At 37.5% G+C, this 21601-nt stretch overlaps 1 protein-coding gene across 1 annotated transcript in view; it reads right to left on the bottom strand.

Annotated features, from left to right (window-relative positions):
• The window catches only part of ATG7 (autophagy related 7), a 282375-nt gene that overhangs the window by 172596 nt on the left and 88178 nt on the right, over window positions 1–21601 (bottom strand). The window contains exons 12-15 of the mRNA XM_054595174.1: window positions 19054–19212; window positions 12272–12466; window positions 10198–10398; window positions 8376–8491 (exon numbers count right to left, since the gene is read on the bottom strand). Of these exons, the coding sequence (XP_054451149.1) occupies window positions 8376–8491; window positions 10198–10398; window positions 12272–12466; window positions 19054–19212 (671 nt within the window). The remainder of the gene's footprint in view (window positions 1–8375; window positions 8492–10197; window positions 10399–12271; window positions 12467–19053; window positions 19213–21601) is intronic.

The following is a 21601-nucleotide window of genomic DNA, read 5'->3' on the forward strand; positions in this document are numbered from 1 at the left end:
AGGTCAGACAGGGTCAACATCTGACATCATCAGAGGCAGATCCAGAAAGAAAGGAAAACAAAAAAAAACAAATGGTCTCCTACCAGAGAAGTTCACACCACAAAGTCAGGAAGTCAAGACAGATCAACTTAAGAAGCAGAAGCAAAAAAGAAGAGCCTCACAAATAAGGGAAAGAATAAAAACACCCTCCATTTTAAGGGAAAATAGGAATCCCCATGAAGAGGACTAAAGGAAACAGAGGCAAGCGAACTATCAGATATTGAGTTCAAAACAGTGTTTTTACGGAAGTTCAGTGAGCTCAAAGAGAATTACCAAAAGCTACAGAGAAACTATGAGGAACTTACTGCAAACTATATCAGCATGAAAAAAGATGTAGAAACTATCAGTAAGAGGCAATAGGAAATGAAGAATACAATTTCTAAATTGAAGAACACAGTAGAAGGAATCAAAAGAAGGCTAGATGAAGCAGAGGATCGAATCAGTGAGCTGGAGGTCAATGTAGAAAAAAGCTCCCAGAAAAAGCAAGAAAATGAAAACAGACTCAAAAAAGAATGAAGAGGCATTTAGGGAAATGCAGTACAACCTGAAACATAATAATATCTGTATAATATGGATACCAGAAGGAGAAGAGGAACAAGGGATAGAGAACCTGTTAGAAAAAGTAATGATGGAAAACTTCCCTAATTGGAGAAGAGAAAAAGTCACACAAATCCAGGAAGCCCAGAGGGTCCCATTCAAGAGGAACCCAATGAGGCCCACTCCAAGACACATCAACATTAAAATGGCAAATATCAAAGACAAACAGAGAATCCTAAAGGCTGCAAGGGAGAAACAGATAGTAACATCCAAGGGAGCCCCAATATGGCCAGCAGCTGACTTCTCAACAGAAACACTACAAGTCAGAAGGGAATGGCAAGAAATATTCTAAGTAATGAAAAGCAAAGGCCTGCGGCCAAGACTGCTCTACCCAACAACGCTCTCAATTAAAATGGAAGGCAAACTAAGGAGTTTCCCAGACAAAAGAAAGCAAAAAGAATACACCTCAACCAACCAGCACTACAAGATATGCTGAAGGACTGCTTTAAGAAGATGAAGAAAAAGAGTGAGAGAGGATCACAGGTACAAAGGGAAAAAATGAGTAAGTGCCTATCAATAATAATTTTAAAGGTGAATGGATTAAATGCCCCAATCAAAAGACATAGGATAGCTGAATGGCTATGAAAGCATGACCCAAACATACGCTGCTTACGAGACATTCACCTCAGAACAAAGGGCCTACACAGACTGAAAGTAAAGGGATGGAAAAAAAATATTCCAAGCAAACAGACAGGGAAATAAAAAAGCAGAGGTAGCAATACTTAGATCGGACAAAATAGATTTCAAAACAAAGGCCATAAAAAGAGACCCAGAAGGACACTTTATAATACTCAAAAGGAGAATTCATCAAGAAGACAGAAACATTGTAAACCTATATGCACCCAACATAGGAGCACCCAAATATATAAGAAAAATCTTGGAGGACTTCAAGAAAGATATAAACAGTAACACACTGATAGTAGGGGATTTTAAAACCGCACTGTCAAAAATGGAGAGATATTCCAAACAAAACATCAACAAGGATATTGTGAAACTGAATGATGCATTAGATCAAATGGACTTATCTGAGATTTATAGAACCTTTCATCTCAAAGAAGAAAAATACATTTTTTTTCAAATGCACATGGAACACTTTCAAAGACAGACCACATGATAGGACACAAAACAATGCTCAACAAATTCAGGAAAATCAAAATCATAACAAGCATTTTCTCAGACCACAAGGACTTGAAACTAGAAACCAATCTCAAGGTAAAAACTCAAAAACATTTAAACTCATGGAGACTGAATAGTACACTATTAAACAATGAATGGGTTAATAATGGGATCAAAGAAGAAATAAAAGTTTCTGGAAACAAATGAAAATGAACATACAACAGTCCAAAACCTATGGGATACAACAAAGGCAGTCCTGAGAGGAAAGTTGGTAGCAAAACAGGCCTACATAAAAAACATAGAAACATTTCAGATAAATGACCTAACCCCTCAGCTTCAAGAACTGGAGAAACAACAACAAACAAAGCTCAGAGCAGTAGAAGGAAGGAAATAATCAAGATCAGAGCAGAACTCTAATGACATAGAGACAAAAAGAACAATTAAAAGGATCAACCAATCCAGGAGCTGGTTCTTCGAAAAGATAAACAGAATAGATAAGCCTTTAAGCAGACTCATTAAAAAAAAAAAAGGGAGACGGCCCAAATAAATAATATCAGAAATGAAAGAGGAGAAATAACAACTGATAACAGAAATACAAGTATTGTAAGAAATTCCTATGAACAATTATATGCCAACAAATTTTAAAACCTTGATGAAATGGACAAATTTCTAGAAAAATATAACCTTCCAACACTGAATGAAGAAGCAGAAAGCCTGAACAGATTGATAACAGCTGGTGAAATTGAAGCAGTAATCAAAAAACTCCCAGCACAAAAAAGCCCTGGACCAGATGGTTTCACAGGAGAATTTTACAAAACATTTAAGGAAGAGCTAACCCCTGTCCTCAGACTATTCCAAAAAATTCAAGAAGACAAAGACTCCCAAACTCTTTTTAAGAGACTAGCATCATCCTAATCTCAAAACCAGATAAAGACACAACCAAGAAAGAAAACTACAGGCCAATATCGCTGATGAACATAGATGCTAAAATCCTCAACAAAATATTGGCAAACTGCATTCAGCAATACATTAAAAATATCATACACCATTGTCAAGTAGGATTTATCCCAGAGATGCAAGGATGGTTCAATAATTGCAAATCAATAAACGTAATATATCACATGAACAAAAGGAAAGACAGAAACCACATGGTCATATCAATAGATGCGGAAAAAGCATATGATAAGGTACAGCACCCAGTTATGATCAAAACACTCAGCTAAGTGGGAATAAAGGGGGTATACCTCAACATAATAAAGGACATATATGAAAAACCTACAGCCAATCTCATACTCAGTGGGCAAAAACTAAGCTTTCCCTCTAAGATCAGGAACAAGACAAGGATGTCTGTTTTTCACCACTTCTATTCAACATAGTATTGGAAGCCCTAGCCACAGCAATCAGACAAGAAAAAGAAATAAAAGGTATCCAAATTGGAAATGAGGAAGTAAAACTATCATTGTTTGCAGATGACATGATAGTGTACATGGAAAACCCCATAGACTCCTCCAAAAAACTACTTGACTTAATAAGTGAATTTGGCAAAACAGCAGGATACAAAGTCAATATTCAGAAATCGAAGGCGTTTTTGTATACTAACAATGAAATATCAGAATCAGAAATCAGGAAAAATTCCCCTTTGCTATAGCAACAAGAAAAATAAAGAACCTAGGGAAAAACTTAACCAAGGAGGTAAAAGACCTGTACGCAGAAAACTATACAACACTGTAGAAAGAAATTAAGGAAGACATAAATAAATGGAGGCATATACCGTGCTCATGGATTGGAAGAATTAACATGATCAAAATGTCCATACTACCCAAAGCAATTTATAGATTCAACGCAATCCCTATTAAAATACCAACAACGTATTTCATAGACATAGAACAAACATTCAAAAAATTTATATGGAACCATAAATGACCCCAAATAGCCACAGCAGTTTTGAGAAAGAAAAACAAAGTACACTCCACCAAACCAGCATTGCAAAATATGCTAAAGGGACTGCTTTAAGAGGAAGAAAAAGTTTCTATGAATACCCAGTTCATTTCAGAGTTGCCAATACTTCATATTACCAATATTTTTAATACTCATTAATCTGATTGTGACAGTGATGTTATTTTAATTGTCCCTTTACTATTTGTTGAAACTAAACCTGTTTTAGTATATTTCTTGCCTATTTCTATTATTTAAAAAAAAAAAAGCTTTAAATGACTTTTTGTTTTGGTCCATTTTTTGATTAAAGGTTTGTAGAACTTTTTTTCCCTTAAAAATAAAAAAACAACAACTCCCTATTAACTATGTTTTAGATGTGTTGCAAATACTTTTCTATTCTATTTCTTGTCCTTTAACTTTTTTATATGTATATTACTTATAGTTAAATGTTTAATATAGTCATATTGTCAATATTTATAACTTCTGGGTTTGAATATTTTACTTCAGGTCATGAAAAATATTAGTTCTATTTTCTTCTAAAACTCCTTAGATTCTACATATTGATTTTTAACTCACCTGAATATTTCTTGTATAATGTGTGAAATAGGGCTCTATATTTGTTTTATTTCAAGTAATAGTGATCCATGCACCTTATTTGTTGAATAGGACTTATTTTACCTGTTGATTTGAAAATATCAACTTAATCATATATTATATTGTTAGATATATACATTTGTCTCTAGAATGCTCATTATATTTCATTGATCTACTTGATTATTTCTGTGCTGATGTTATCTTGGTTTAATTGCTGAGATTTTGTAATGGTTTTAAATTTTTTTAATATTTTATAATTAACTTTGACATTTAAGAAATAAATAAAATCAATCTGCATTTAAGAAAGAAAGAGAGAGATGGAACTCCTACCTTTTGCGACAACATGGATGGAACTGGAGGATATTAAACTAAGTGAAATAAGCCAGTTGATGAAAGACAAATACCATATGATCTCACCTATAAGTGGACTCTATTCAACAAAATAAACTAATGAACAAAATAAACCACAGGCACAGAAACATGGAGCAGACTGAAAGTGACCAGAGCAGATGGGGAAAGAGGACAATGGTGGAAAGAAGGGGAAGAGACTAGACAAAGAACATGTATGAATGACCCATGGACATGGACAACAGAGTGGAAATTGACTGTGGGAGAAGGGGGTGGGGTGGGATGGGTGGAGGAGGGCAAAGGGGGAAAAACTGAGACAACTGTAATAGAATAAACATGATGTATAAAAAAAGAATGGCCATCATAAATAAATCAACAAACAACGGGTGCTGGCGAGGTTGTGGAGAAAAGGGAACGCTAATACACTGTTGGTGGGAATGCAGACTGGTGCAGCCACTGTGGAAAACAGTTTGGAATTGCCTCAGAAAGCTAAAAATGGAACTCCCTTTTGACGGTGCATTTCCACTGCTGGAACTATATCCTAAGAACCCCAAAACACCAATTCAAAAGAACCTATGCACCCCAATGTTCATAGCAGCACAATTTACAATAGTGATGTGCTGGAAGCAACCTAAGTGCCCATCCGTAAATGAGTGGATCAAAAAACAATGGTACATTTATGTAGTGAAATAGTATGCAGCAGAAAGAAAAAAAAAAGAGCTGCTACCCTTCTCAACGGCATGGATGGAACTGGAGCATTATGCTAAGTGAAATAAGCCAGGTGATAAAAAAACAAATACCATCTGATCTTACCTATATGTGGAACATAATCAGCAAAGCAAACCGGCAAGGAAAGTATGACCAGCAATGTTGAAAGAAAGAAAAAACTGATGAGGATGGGAGGGAGGGAGGGAGGGCGGGAGGGAAAAAGGTAGAGGGGAGGGGAAGGGGAAAGGTCAGATCAAGGAACAGGTGTGAAGGACACATGGACGAAGCTAAGGTGGGGAAGGATTGAGAGGGGGAGGTAGGGTGGGTGGGGCAGGGGAAAGTGTTGGCAGGTAAATGGAGACAAATGTATGTGAAAATTAAATTAATTAATTAATTTATAAAGAAAGAGAACAGAAAAAATAGACAAAGTATAAAAGCCTTTATTCAAAAGCATCAGAGAGCTACCAAGATAAGGAAGACTTTCAGAGCCAAGAGCTGGGAAATGAGAGAAGTCTGTCAAGATAAACCAGGTATTTGCAAAAGACACATTCTCCCGTAAAGTGACTGCCAACCTCCAAAAGCAGGAGGCATAGGATCAGAGGCTGAACAGTGATTCAGACATACTCATGGAGTTGGAGAGAAAACTACAGTTTGAAGTCTGCCAAGAAGGAGAAATTATGGAAAATATCCCAGGCTTTGAACTGGGGCTATAATCTCAGAGCAAAGGTGATCCAGAAGTAGACAAATTCTAATTGTATTTAGGTATTCTAGGACTGATAGTCCACTTGGCCAAGCAGTTTGTCAGAAAGAAATGTAAATTACATAATCTCTATAATTTTTCACATACAATGTCCAGTACCCCATCAAAAATAACCAAGCAGATTCAAGGAATTGAATAAGTTTACATACTATTTGGACATTTAATAATATTGAGAAATTGCCTTTAATTTTATGTAAAAATAATAAACACACAAACTGAAAAGATACATTTTCTGAATGAAATGCCACGCCTTAGATTTGCTTTAAAATTAGCCAGTGGGAGGAGGAAAAAATGTGGATAGCGTATGGATAAACAAAGACTGGCCAGGTATTGTTGAAGCTGGGTGATGTATACAAGGAGGTTTATTATTTTATGTATATATCTTCTTCTATATGTTTGATTTTCCATAGTAAGAAGGTTTTATCTTTTTAAAAATACTAAAACCCCAGGTTTGAGGAGACAATATACAAACAAAATCCAACAAAAACAATAGACAATAGAAAAAGACCCATAAAATTTCTAGATAAGAGAGCTATTTGATAAGAACTTAAAAGAAAAACATGGTTAAATGTTACCAAGGAACGAAAAAGACCAAAATCACAATTTTAGCAGAGAACAGGAAATATGTAAAATAAGATAAAATGGAAAGCCTAGAATTAAAACACTGAATAATGAAATTAAAAAACCCATGGGTAGTTTTAACACGATTAGAAACAGAAAACGAGAGAATTAGTAAATTGAAAGATAAGCCAGATCAGAGCAAGGAAAGGCAAAGTAATGGAAAATACAGAAACTGGATGATTGTAATTGACATGCAATTGGAGACTCAAAAGGAAAGAAGCATGAGAGAAGGAGCAGAAAAGTATTTTAACAGATAATGGCTGAGAATTAGCCACACAGATGAAAAACATCAAGGCATGGATGCAAGAAGCAATAGGAAACACAAGGAGAATAAATATAATAGGTATATCATAGTCCAACTTCTGAAATTCAGTAACAATGAGAAAACCTTAAAAGCAACTGGGGAGGGGAGGAGGAAGAAAAACAAAGAATACCAAAGGAGCAGCAATGAGACAAACACCTAATTCCCCAAGGAAGATACAGACAGTCAGAGACAATAGGACCATAGTTTCACCTTGTTGAAAGAAAATTACCTCCAGTCTAGAACTCTACACACAGCAAAAATATATTTCAAACTTAATGATAAAACAGACATTTTCAGACAAACAAAAACAAATATCTTTGTCACTAGTATTTCTAAAGGAAATAATAAAAGGTATTCTTCAGGCAGAAGGAAAATACAGGATGCTTGAAGCTGGAAGCTTAAAAATACAGAAGCAAATGAAAAATAACAAAGGAAAATGTTAGTAAAACTAAATGAATACCACCTATATAACAATAATAATATCTTCTGGGGCTTATAATATGTACAATTTTTTAAAAAAAATGACTATGCAGACATTCTCCACTTCTATCCTATCATAGTTTTATTCAGAGAGGCAATGAGCCCAGTCAAAGCAACTATATTTGTCAGTCTTCCTTGCAGTTAAGAGTGAAAGGTAATGTGATACAGAAGTTAGAATCAATGGGTAAGTCCTCCAGCAAAGCTCTTTAAAAGATGGGCAAGCCTCAGCTGAACACAGCTTTTATCTTTCGTTTATTCCTTTCTTCTTAACTGTAACACAGAAGCTATATTGGAAGTAGAGCAGTCATATTTTGACCACAAGGTGACAAGCGTAAGGAAGAAAGCTAAGAGTAGCCAAGTGAATGACAAGAAGGAACTCAAGTCCCTGGTGGCATAATGGAGCCTTTATACCAGCCCTGGACTGCCTGCCTCTGAGCTTCTTGCTGCATAAGAAAAATAAAGCCCTGTTTGGTTTAGTGACTGCAAATGAATCTGTGACATATAGCCAAATGCAATTTCTATCATATGTGACTCAGGTGTTGCCTTATACATGTTCAGGGTTAAGGAGATAAAACTTACTAACAGATTAAGAGCATGAAGGTCCTAAGGCCCCTATCAAAATTTTTATTCTGCCGTATCACCCATCCCCAAGTTGAACTAGGAAAATTCAATTCCAAAAGGATGCAGAGATGTAGCCCTGAAGACTGCATGAGAAGTTCTTCCAGGCCAAAGGATCAGACCAGGTGTTTTAGTCTTACTATTTTGAGGACAGAAAGAGCAACACAATTCTCAGAGGAGTCAGACTGAGAAAAGGCCAAAGGCAACACAAAAGCTTTCTTTGTTTAAATACCCATCTCTAAACAGCAAACTCACCCTTCTGGATGCTGCAAAACAGAAACCATCAATTCCACTGCCAGGGCTCCTGCAATCATGGCCAGTCCTGGACGACTCACAGTGCACTGCTGGTCCAAGGTCCGGTCTTTGGTTGACTACCGAGAGAAAATCAGACATGTACTCAAAGGTCTATTCTACTCAACTCTAGCTGTATGAAGCATGAAGCTCCTCTATGATAAAGCTGTAAAACATAACCAGACGCTCACTATTGGAAGGAACATTCAGCCTCAAATAATATCATTTCTTTCAAGTTCCAAGAAAAATAAAAAATACAATTTAGGTAACTAAATTAGGTACTGTGCTAAAAAGGATTAGCAGTTATAAACAAATGAAAGATTCAGGGCTTAGGTGTTTCACATATGGAGTTGCATTGTGTGCCTTTTAATTGACGCAATTTAAGTCTACTGTGCTTGGTTGTTGAGAAACAGAGGCACAAAGAAGAATAATCGTTCGATTAGCACAAGCGATTCTGTCCTGCCGTTTTAATTGTGCTAATGCCGCAGAGTGCCTGCGAGACGGGAGCAGTCCTCACTCCCTCACCTCCTACTGCCTCTCACAGTGTGGTCATCTGTTATCCCAAGTGTGATCCCAGGGCTTAAATACAAGTAAGGAATTTTGTTACAACATGGCTCCAGACCAGATGCTATTCAACCAAAGAAATTCTCATCTTCTAACTCTGGGCAAATTAAAAGGGGTTATTAGGGATAATTTTGACTGAAATTTTTACCTTATGAATATAAGTGACTTTGCTGCAATCAATCATTAATTCTATTAGTTGTTAATAATGAAAGAACAGGACCAGCTGTTCATAAAGCCACCCTTCTTTGATGGAGATCATAAAGCCACCCTTCTTTGCGTAAAAGAATATTTACCTTTTTTTTCTTTATACTGGGAGGACTTAAAGCCAGTCATCCAACACAGATATGAGTTATTAAGAAACATGTTTTAAAAGAGGTGGAAAATGGAGGGGAGGGTACAGACAACAGCTCTGCTTTGTTCCACTAGAAGTGATTATCTGTTCTGATAAAAGACTACTCCTATAGACTCTACCTGGTGCGGTGGCATTAACACTACAGTGTCTTACATTTGAACAGTGTAGTGTTTGCTGTTCAGAGCACTTTCACATTTGAGCCACCCTGCACTGGGAGTAGTCAGGAAAAGTATTCTTTCTTCCCCTACTGGGGTTAGCAGATAAAATATAAGATGCCCAGTTAAATTTAAATTTTAAATAAGCAACGAATACCTTTTTAGTATGAGCAGATCTTGAATATTGCGTGGGACATACTTATACTAAAATATTATTCATTATTTACCTGCAATTCAAAGTTAACAGGGAATCCTCTCTTTTTACTTGCTAAATCTGGCCACCTTATGGGCCCCTGCACCATTCTGCAGAAGCACAGGTAGCCTAAGAGACTTACCTGAAATTACCCCATGAGGCAGTGTCCAAGCCCAGACTGCAGCCTGGGTCTTATCCCCATTTAATGCTCTCTTCTCTAAGATACACTCAGGAGACATTGCTGAGCACTGCCAGGGACCAGTCCACCCTGCAGTTCCCTTGCTGAGTTTTGCAAAAACTGGTTTGTTGTTGCGTTTCTGTTGGTGAACAGGGAACAGCTATATCCAGCTGATGGTACCAATCAAGGCTCACAGCAGGATAATGCTACCCCCTAAAGTGAAGAATTCTTCTTTTTATTAAAAGACAATATTTAAATAGTCATAAAAGAAAAGCCAAGTCTCTCTGCCACAGTGGGCAAGAGAGCTGTATCAAATATTGAGAACCCCAAAGAAATTCACTTACATCTCCTGGGGCCACCACATCATTGCAGAAATAGCAGCCAAGTTTGTAGCCAGGGATATTGGAAAAAAGTGACGAGCCCAGGTCAGCAGGTGCCACAGGGTGGCTCGGACACAGGTCCCCAGCCCCATGATGCTTAGGCTTCTTCAGGCCATGTCTCATGACAACAAATGTGTCAAAGCCCAAGGCAGCATTGATGACCAGCTATGGGTTTCAAGAAATAAAAGAATAGAATTAAAAGACACATATTTTAAGCCATTGCTAATTTCATATTTGGTCAGCTCTTAAATTTTATTTTATAAGTATCTGAATATAAGTGTAATTAGATACAAGAGGATAATGTTGGCAGAAGCTACACAATACTGGGGGCTTAATAAGTGCAAAAGACTTGACAAGTGATTAAAATAAATTATCTCTTTTAGTTTCATTTAAAAACTCCTAACAAACATTTCCTATTTAAAGATGAGGATATTGTAAGTCAGAGAGCTTACTTCTATAACTTGTTCAAGGTCAGTCAGCTGTAAGAGGCTAGGGTATAAAACTACATTTTGATATTTCTCAAACCCATTCTTTCCACTGCTATGCTATGGTTTGTCATCTCTATATAGCTTTTTCTGGTAACTGTTTTATTGAGATATAATTCACATACTACACAATTCACCCTTCACATATATTTTTAACAATAGTTTTTAAAAATGTATATATAAGAACTTCTCTTAGTTGTAATTTAGCTTATTCTCCCAAATTTCTGGTTATATAGAAAGTCAGAAAAATAATGAAAAAGCATACCAGAAAAGAAAACAGAAGTCATTCACAATCTTACAGCTCAAAGAATTACTATTAATAATTTGGGGTATTTCTATTATTTTTTTCCTTTTATCTCCTATTCTTTCTCCCTTCCCTTTTTGCTTGCTCCCCGCCATGATAAACATAGATATGAATGTTTATATATAACATATAATTGATATATTTTACCTTGCTTATTTAACATAATGTGGTACTTTCCAAGTTATAAAAAAATCACTGAAAACATTACAATGAATGGCTGCATATTACTCCATCAGATGTATAAGGTCTGTACAGAAAGTATCCACCCATGTAATATGAAAAATAGAGACATTTATTGAAGATATAAGTAACACTCTACATAGGACAATGACATCACAGTCCCCTTCAAAGTAGGCACCTTGGGACCTCACACAGTTCTCCCAATTGCCATCAGCTGTCCCGTTGTGTTTTCCTGAATCTCACTGAAGGTCTGAAATCTCTTTCCTTTCAAAGGTAATTAATTTTGAGAAAAGACAGAATTCACAGGGCCTCAAATCTGGGCTGTAGAGGGGCTGAATCACCTGGGTGATTTGATGTTTCACCAAAAGAACTCTGCATGAGACATGATGAAGCTGCCAATTACCAGAGCTGTGGCCTTCTGAATCATCCAAGTAGTTTCCGCAGAGGAATGTTCAAGTTTAACGCAAAATTTGATGCAGATTTGTTGCTTTCCTCGCTCAGTCCCTTTGAAGGTTACGGCCAAACAATTCACATGCTCATGCAACTACGTCTACCACCCCCAACTGATGAGTACAGTGAGGTGGTCATTGTTCATGCATGCACATTCCAATCCACTCACCTTGGCTGCCAGGTCCAGGTTACATCAATGTTGCACAAACCATTCTTGTTATATTAATAATGGCTGGACTTTTTCTTGACAGACCTTGTATGTACCATGATTTATTTAAACCTCAATACCGTTGGCTTTTGAAGTTGTCACTGACCAAATAACAGTGAATAAGACAAAATCTTTGTCCTCTTGGAGCTTATATTTTAGTGTGAGTATTCCTTCTAGCATAGAGTACCTCAAAAGGCTATGAAAATTAAACAGTAAAAGATAACTATTTTGTTGGATGATGGTTGTAAGGCAGATAGTCTGGAGTGGAAGCCCTTTTGCAATGTGTCACTGGGACAGACAAAACACAGGTCTTTTCTAGAGGGAGAGTAGACTAGGGACACTTCTTTCTGTAGGGTGACGGTGCATTAAATCTCGACCAGAGACAAAAGCCCCACGATCCATATACTTTACCTTTCTCTTGCTTGCAGCTATGACTGCAGGAAGCCACCTGCTCTCCCTGGTGTCCATCAACAGAAAGACAACATCATGGCTTTCGATGAGCTGCTCCAGTTGCTCCACATCCTTGCGGGCTTGCTCCAGGGTGACACTGGAGAAGTTCACTGGATGGCCAGGCATGGGGATGCTCATGTTGAACCCTCTGGCATTCTAGGGAAACACCGAGATATATGGATGTCTGAAGCAGACGTATAGGTGGTATCTTACAGCCCATGTCTCCCCATAGCTATGAGCCTGTATGTATGGTCATTTGCAATTAGAAACTTCTCCATGCATAATTATGCTGCTTTGTCCTTTTGCTACCTGTGCCCTCCATCTTTAACTCTGTAGCCTAGCTCTCCTTGGCCTGTCACCCCAGGGTCCTTCAGTCTGGATAAAGCAACAGAGAAACACAGATACTGTTTCAAAGTGGGTGGGAGGCACTTCCCATCTGAGGCAAGAACCCTGAAGAAAACTATTTATCTTTGGCCCTTTCCTACAATCTGAGGCTAAGAAACTCCATCAAAATGCCCACTGCCTACACAAATCCCCTCTGTCCAGCCGAGCTGTCTCTCTCTATTGTTCCCAACTTCCCCTGACCTCCATCCCCTTAGTGTATAACATCTCCAAATGGGATATTATAACAAAAATCATTTGATTTAATAAATTCACATAAGATTAGAACGAGCATTAGTCTTGCCTTAATCTTCTTAGGGTTATAAACACTAAAAAATATAAACCCCTCAAAACCAAAGACTCTACTTCCCAGCCAGAAAATCTACTTAGGAGTACATAGATGTATTTGCTGGGGAGGTGGGCTGTGAGGGGGAGGTGGGGATAGCAGAGTGTGGTACTGGAGTGAAGCCTCATCCCCTGCCCAAAAGCAGAAGTTGACTGGTGACCTGGGTTTTCTTCAAGTGTGGGGAATTCAATGTTTCACAGGGGCTTTAGAATAGCTCTGTAATTTACCATTTGCCCCTGTGGGCCCCAGAGTGACTTGGCAAATTAATAGTGAATTACACACGGGTGCCAGTGAAGCTGAGGGCATTAACTTTCCACAGGAAAAAAAGTGTTCTAGAATCACAAACTGCACCTTTAATCCCCTGCATGGAGCTGGCCACCGCAAAGTATGTGAAAACATCAGCTTTTGCATTCCTTTGCCAAAACCCCTCACTACTGTAAAAATAGTTCAGGGGGGCAAGGAAGTCCTGTTACAAAGGAAAATCTATTTTGTACAGCGTAGCTATTTTCTCCTAATCTTAAATTCTGAATTCAAGAAAGGGATAATAGTGACAACAGCAACAATTTCTAAAAGAATGAAAAAAAAAAAGTTGCAAGCAAAGCAGGAAAGGATGCTAGACAGTAAGGACTTCAGAAAGAATAAAGGTTCAAAGCAAGCCCATTTTTAACAATGAGAACACCACAAAGACAACGGTCAGGACTTCATTCATTCACCCATTAAATATGGTGCATCTAACATGTACCAAATGAGTGCTATAAGAAACAATAAGAAAAGCAACAGCTATAGTAATAATAAAAATAATAATAACAACTTACTGTCTTATTACAAGTGGCAAAGCATTTTAAATGGTAGTAACTTAATCCAAACAGGTATTATTTAGGTATTTTAATGACAGCAAGATTAAAGCAATTGGTCAGTACCGATTCTGACCTATTGAATAATACAGATTCTCATCCATATCCACTTTGCTAACCTAAATAATTTTCTGCTTGCTAAAATTTCAGCCAATAAGCCTCTGTAGGACTAGTGGCCCACCATTTAGGTTACACACCTGAGGTTGGAATTCAGCAAGTTTCAACATAGTAGGTTTCAACCTTGATTGCACACTAGGACCACTCAGAGAGTTTTATAAAATCCTAACGCCAGGCTTTACCCTAGACTATTTAAATTGTAATCTTTGAGAGTGGGGCCAGCCACCAGTATTTCTAAAACTCCCCAGATGATTCAATTGTGTAGCTGGGATGAGGTATAATTTATAGAAAGGGTGAAAAGCAAAGATCTCAAGTGTAAGGTTCAATGCGTTTTGTCAAACTGCAGATTAAGGACTATCCCGGCCCTGTTGAAACACAGACCATTTTCACTGCCCGAGCATGTGCACTTCAGCCGCTTCTCAGCCAGTCCCTACTACTCCCCATCCCCACTGGGACAACCACTGTTCTGACATTTTTTACAATTTCTTTTTCAATTATAGATAACATATAATATAAAATTAGTTTCGAATGTACAACATAGTGATTAGACATTTATATACCTTATGAAGTGATCAACCTGGTAAGTCTAGTACCTATCTGGCACCAACATAATTATTACAATATTATTGACTATATTCCTTATGCTGTACTTTCTATCCCTGTGACTATAACTGCCAATTTGTACTTCTTGATCCTTTCACCTTTTTCACCCATTCCTCCAAACCATCTCCTATCTGGCAACCACCAGTTTGTTCCCTGCATCTATGTGTTTGTTTCTATTTTGTTTGTTCATTTATTTTGTTTTTTAGATTCTACATATAAGTGAAATCATATAGTATTTGTCCTTCTCTGCCTGATTTATTTCATTGAGCTTAATACCCTCTAGATCCATCCACATTGTCACAAATGACAAGATTTAATTCCTTTTAATGGCTGAGTCATACTCAATTATATATATGAAGCACATCTTCTTTAACCACTCATCTATCAACGGACACTTAGGTTGTTCCCATAGCTTGGCTACTGTAAATAATGCTGCGTAAACATAGTCATGCATTATTCTGACTTTTTAAACCCTGGATTGGTTTTGCCTAATCTAGAACCTCATATAAATAGTATCCCACAGTGTACCTTGTTTATGTTTGACTTTTTTCACTAAGCGTAATACTCCTGAGGTTCATCCAAATTGTAAGTATCAATAGTACATTCCTTTTTGTTGTATAAATATACCTCAATTTGTTTATTTACTTTCTAATCGACAGCTATTTGGGCTACTTCTAAATTTTGGCTATAATGAATAAGCTACTGTGGACATTCTTGTGTAAGTCACTTAGTATACAGGGATAGGCAAAAGTATGTTTACAGTTGTTATGGAAAACAGATAAACAATGCAAATAAATAATATGATAATTAATAAATAATAATACAACCTTCAATTGTACATATACTTTTGCCCACCCATGTATGTATGTTTTCATTTCTCATAAATATCTAAAAGTGAAATTTTGGGGTCATTAGGTAAGTGTATGCTTAGTTTCATGAGAAATTGTCAGACTAATTTCCAAAAGGCTCATTTTACCAGAAAACTATGAGAATTCTCGTTGTTCCAAAGCCTGATAACCCTTAGCATTGACATCTTTTTAATTTTAGTCATTTTAGTGGGTGCGTAGTGATACATCTTTGTGGTTTTAATTCATATTTCCCTGATGACTATTAGTGTTGAGCATTTTCATGTGTTCACTAACCATTTACAGATCTTCACTATGAAGTAAGTGCCTGTCCAATTCTTTTGCTCCTTAAAAACAGTTTTTGTCTGTATTCTAATAATTGAATGGTAGGAGTTGTTTATGTACTCTGGATAAAGATGTTTGCCAAATATAAGTACTTTGAGTATTTTTCCAGTTTCAGCTAGCCTTTTCATTCTCTTAATGGTGTCTTTTGAGAAGTATAAGTTTTAAATTTTAATAAAAGTCCAACTTATACATTTTTTTCACTTATGGTCAGTATTTACTGGGTCCCAAGAAATCTCTGCCTATCACAAGGTCACTAAGCAGCTTATTCCTAAAGGTTTTGCAGTTTTAGCTTTTATGTTTAATTCTATGGCCTTCCTGGAGTGTTACCTAAGGGTTCAGAGTATTCAATGAGGTCTCTTCCTTCTGGATAGGTGGTACTCCAAAGTTTCCCAGCCTTGTTAGAGCTCAGGTATCTCCATTGTCACAGAAGAATGGTGGTGCTTTTTGCCCCGCCTTACAGAGTCATGACCTGAACACACGCAACTTGTTATTCAAAGACTCAAGATGCTGCCTAGACAGTTTTCTGGACCTACTACTCTGCACAGCTCCCACATGTCTGATACTCTGCTCCGCAGATTCCAGCCACCTCAGCTGCTCTGAGCTCTGATCTCAGTTTCCTCAGATCATCAAGACCAAGAATATCCTATGGGGCCTGGCATGGGCCAGAAAATGCTTCATACAATAAATTGGGATGAATATTCATTCTGTCCCTTCTGTCTAGGATCATGTCTTTCATTGCCTATTGTTCATTGTCTGAAAAGAGTCATTTTGTATATTCCAGGTGCATAATTGTTTATGTTAGAAGAGCTAGTCCAATATCAATTACTCATCAGGTTTGGAAGCAGGTGTTAAGAGTTGGGTTTTAAAACCTTTAGTGTGGCTCCATGATTCTACATTTCATTGCTTTGTCTTTTAAGAAAATGGTGACTTCAAATAGTTATATGACTTACTAAAGGTCAGGTATTTTCCTATTCCACTAGTTCAACCCCAAAGTAGGCATAGTATTTGTAGCAGAGCAGTTCTTTTTATGTCTTGTTCACTTAGGACTAGCCTATTGGCCATGGCGTGGTATAAGGAAGGTAATGGATAAATATTTTTGAATGAAAAAACTACATTACTTTGGTAGGTGTTATATATTATTTATGATTACTTAATAGGCATAAAAAATAAAAGTTATATAAGAGAACTGACTCCTGGTCTCAAGGACTTAATAATTCAAAAGGGAAAACAGAATAACATGATGTAAGTGCTGAGGAAAAGGCTTGATTCTGACGGGCTGATGTTTTCAGAAAAAGCTGAACTCGATCTCTAAGGCCAGCATGATCTGACCCTTGATTTCACCCCAGCCTCTTGTCTGTCTTCCTTGACCGTTGTGCTTCAGCCATCCTTGTTCCTTCAGTTCCACAGAAGCACCATGCCACCCTTGGCAGACTGCTCTGCCACCCTTAGTCTGGCTAACTCCACTCATCCTGTGAGACTTAGTTTCCTCAAGGAAATCTAGTCTTGGTCAGGCCCTCCTGTTAAACATTCTCATGGCAACTGAGCTCTTGCTCCATGTACTTATTACAAGTATAATACTTTGTGAAATTAGTTATTAATGACTATCTCCCCAACTAGACTGTAAGCTCCAAATAAGGAAGAGGGCACTTTGTCTGTTTTGTTCCCCAGTTCCAAGTACATAGTAGGCCTTAAATATTTTGATGAATGAGTAATAGAATAACAACAAATAAAGAAGGGGGAAATGAATTGGCTCATAGATAACAGCTAGGATTTGGGCAAGTCAATATTTCAGGCAACAAATAAGTTGCAGAGCTCAGATGCAAAGCCAGGTCTGTCTGGACCCTGAGGGGAATTCACAACACTCTTCAGTGACAGGCTGGATTATTCTTCTCAACTACTGCCTCCCTCTAATAGAATTATATGTTCATGTCCTTTGCCACGACTTTACAGGACCTCCTTCAAGAAAGGCAGAGTGTACTGACGAACCCAATTGACTCTGAGTGTGGTTCTGTGACTTAACTTTGGTGATGGAGATGGGAGAACACTGCACTATTGAGCTGAGACTTGAAGAGATATAGGTCTTGTAAGTTTTCACCAATGCTTTTAAACTTTCACCTTCTACCATAAGAAGAGCAGGGTCAGATGGCTGTTGCTTCCTGAGCCTAGATTTTGAAATAATGACATATAGAGCAGACTGGAATCTGACTTGAAGCTTGGAGTCTGACCTAGCTCAGGAGCTAAGCCGCAGCCAACCTGCCAGCCTGTGAGCATGAAATAAATATTTTTAATTGTAAGCTACTGAAATGTTGGGATGCGTGATATGCAATATTGTCACAGCGGAAACCTAACTTGTATGTCTCCTTAATGATAGGGTTATATTATTCTTATTTCTTTGGGCATCCAGTCACCTAACTGGGTACATGCTCAATCAATACTACTGAATTAAACCAGATAAATGACATCCCTCAGATTACAACAGTCAAATGAACAAAACTGTCAAAGTTACTTCTAAAGCAAAGACTGCTAAAATGAATGAATAATAAGTGATTAAAGTGAGAAAGTGGGTTTTCTTTAGCTAAGGCTGAGAGCCTCTTGTGGCACTTTAAGTATAGGCAGATACTTCGGAAATACCTAATCTAACCTGTCAGATAAATTGATTAAGCATGCAAGATGCAGAATCTCTTTTGCAGACTGGCCTAAAAAAATGACTGACAAGATTTTGAATCAAGTGAGCTGCATAACTTATCTCTTATTATATGGTGTTTAAATGATCCAACTCAAAAATAAGCAGCTAGAGTAAAAAATCTAAATATTTAGCCCAATCTTTCTTCTGCACAGACTTGCATTCAGTTTAGTTTCGTAAACCTGTTCTAAGTATCTCTTAATTCTGAAGATGAAGGAAAAATAGTATCCTTTGTCTGCGACCATAAATTCCTTTGGAACAGGCAGGATATAAAAATATGCATACCCCCAGAATTCTTCATCTTAAAGTCAGACAATGCTTTGTAACTTACAAAATATTTTTCATACATTCTTCATTTCATTTTTACAATAACACATGAGGTTTTGTTTTGTGTTTTAATCCCCATTTCTAAAAGGAAAAACAGAAGCTCAGCCACATGATGAGAATCTGGTAGCAACTGACAGCTGTCTGACTGTCTTTCACCAATACCATAGAGCCTCATTCCTCAAGACTTAAATGTTACAGACATAAAAGACAACGTCTGACATTCCCAAACAGCATCAACATACCACTCCGGGAAATATCCTCTGGAGCCGGTCTGCTGCAGCCAGGGCTTTAGGCTTGCCACCTGTTAGGCAATCTTCAAATTCATAGAGAGGCTGCCTCACAGGATTGGAGTAGGAGATCTTGGCATTGTCCACAAATGTAATGTGTCTGACGCCCCATCCCTGCATGGAAACAAGATATCATTGTGTATTTTGGGGGAACAGTTCACAGGGTGTTTTTCCTAAAATCCGTAAAAGGAGTTTGCTTTGGAGTAGCTTGGGAACCTCAAAACATAGGGAACTTCAGAAATTAAATTGTGCAAATTAAGTTTTTAATAGAGTATCAACTTTCTTTAAAAGATAAAATAATTACATACCCAGTGCCTGGTTCCCTAAAGTAATGAAATTAAGAAATGTCTGAGTGGATCTAACTAATAACCCATGACTTTTGACAATGGCACCAGAGATATGTTTGGAGGTGAGTCTCATAAGAATGTCTATGTTGCCATCTTAAAGAATTAGCCCCCAATGTCTTTGCTTCCCCTTAAGGAATAATTAAGTATAAATAACAGCTCATCTTTAGACTCATTAAAGCCTAAATTAACTCCTGGGAAAAATGACGTATGAGTTATTTCCCACTAACACTGTATAAGATGTATTATTTCTCCAGGAGGCAAAAGCCTAATAATCTAGAATGTAGAGGATGATTCTATACTCTCAGAAATAGTTTTCATGATTTCATACACTTCAATTACATCTCCTATAAAGTCTTATAGAACCATGCAACTTTAAAGTTGGATAGGGTCTCTAAAATCCTTGGTCCAATTACATCGTTTTACAGATATGGAAACTAAAGCCCAGAAAAGATAGGTGACTCACTAAGGTCATACATCTAGTTAACTGTGGGGAAGAAATGAGATCCACAGAGTTGCAAGCAAATGAAGATGCCTACTTTCTGGAGGGTGACGTGTGGTGTGTGTATTTCAGTAGATCATAAATAAGCATAATTATCTAAGAGAAGCTCTGCCACGATTAGCTATAAAGCTAAGATTCTGCTCTCTCTTATATCAATATCTTTCTATTAAGGACCTTGAAACTCAATTAGAATAAAGATTCTAGGGGAACAATCAATGAAGACCCAAGATTTGTTTTGGGGTTGAGAAAGATAGACCAGAATTCCTTCTTTCAAAAGCACAGTTTAGATTGGCTGTTTGTTTTGAAGTCCACAGGTAACTCTTTGGCCTATTCACTCAGCTAAGTGACCTATTATGGATGGGAAATAAATGTATGGAAAATCCAGAAGACACTTGTGCTTAGTTTAGAGATATTTATTTCTGAAGTATTTTTGCATTCCTTAAAGCAAGGCTGAGCGGATAGCAAGGAAGGTGGTCTGGAAACATGCTGGGCAGTGGGAAGAAAGCGAGATAAATTATAAACATGACATAGTTTAGTCACATGCAGTTAATCTTTTACACTTAACTTTTGGCTTCCTGGCATGCTACACAGTTTAAATGGTTAATCTGCAAAGATTAAAGAAAATTACAATACTCAATGCTGGTAAGGATGTGGTAGTGAAAAACCAGTTTTACTGGTTGAGAATGTAAACTGGTGTGATTTTTCTGGGAAGCAATTTGGCAGTGTCTCTAGAGTCTTTAACATGTTAACATCTTTTGACCTATTCCAGCAATATATCTCAGGAAATAATCTGAAATACTGACAGAGATGTAGTCACAAAGATGTTCTTTGCAACTTAATTATAGTTACATAAAAATTTGTAAAAATTTACACTTTTGTAAAAAAAATTGGAATGGATTTTAATGTCTAAGAGTAGGGAGATGTCTCAGTAAATTATGTTTCATCACACAAGAAAGCATATTCTAAAGCCATTTAAAAGTCCTAATAGGCATCCTTTCTAATTACATGGGAAAGTTTTACAATGTTAATTGATAAAAGTAAAGGACATTTTTATATATCATGTAAGGTTTTAAAATATATATTAAAGAGAGCTCCAAGATGATGTAGGAGTATGTGGAAGCTACACTAATCTCCTCCCAGGACCAATCTGGAATTACAACTAAACTGTAGAGAAATCATCCTGAATAGCCAACTGAACACAAGCTGGACAGAAGCCTTATAGCGAATAACAGAAGAAATCACTTCACTATGACGAGACTGGTAGGGAGCGTGGAGGAGGCGTGAAAGAGCGGGCTGGGCTCCCATGGGTGGCAGCTGAAGTACTGGAGGGACATTTCAGGGGCTGGAGGGTTACCCCTGAGAAGTGTGGGGGTCTAAACCCCAAGCTGGCTCCTCAGAGCTGAATCAGAGCTGGAAAGGAACCCAGATAATCTCCAGCTGTGAAAAGAAGCAGGGTTTGTCTGCCAGGGAGAGATGGCTGGAGACACAGAGTGCCTTTTGAAGGGCTAACACACAAAATCTCATTTGCAGCCACTTACCCTGGGCTCCGGCAGAGGAAAGACAGAGTGTACTAGAGATGCTTGAGGAGTCGGGGGTTGGTGGCTCCGGGGAGAGAGATGAAGGAAGAGCCACCAGAATCCCTGTGCTGAGTCATTCC

This window comes from Pteronotus mesoamericanus, unplaced genomic scaffold (assembly GCF_021234165.1).
Source record: "Pteronotus mesoamericanus isolate MK-2021 breed Mesoamerican mustached bat unplaced genomic scaffold, CSHL_Meso_final scaffold_54, whole genome shotgun sequence".
Classification (NCBI taxonomy): Eukaryota; Metazoa; Chordata; class Mammalia; order Chiroptera; family Mormoopidae; genus Pteronotus; species Pteronotus mesoamericanus.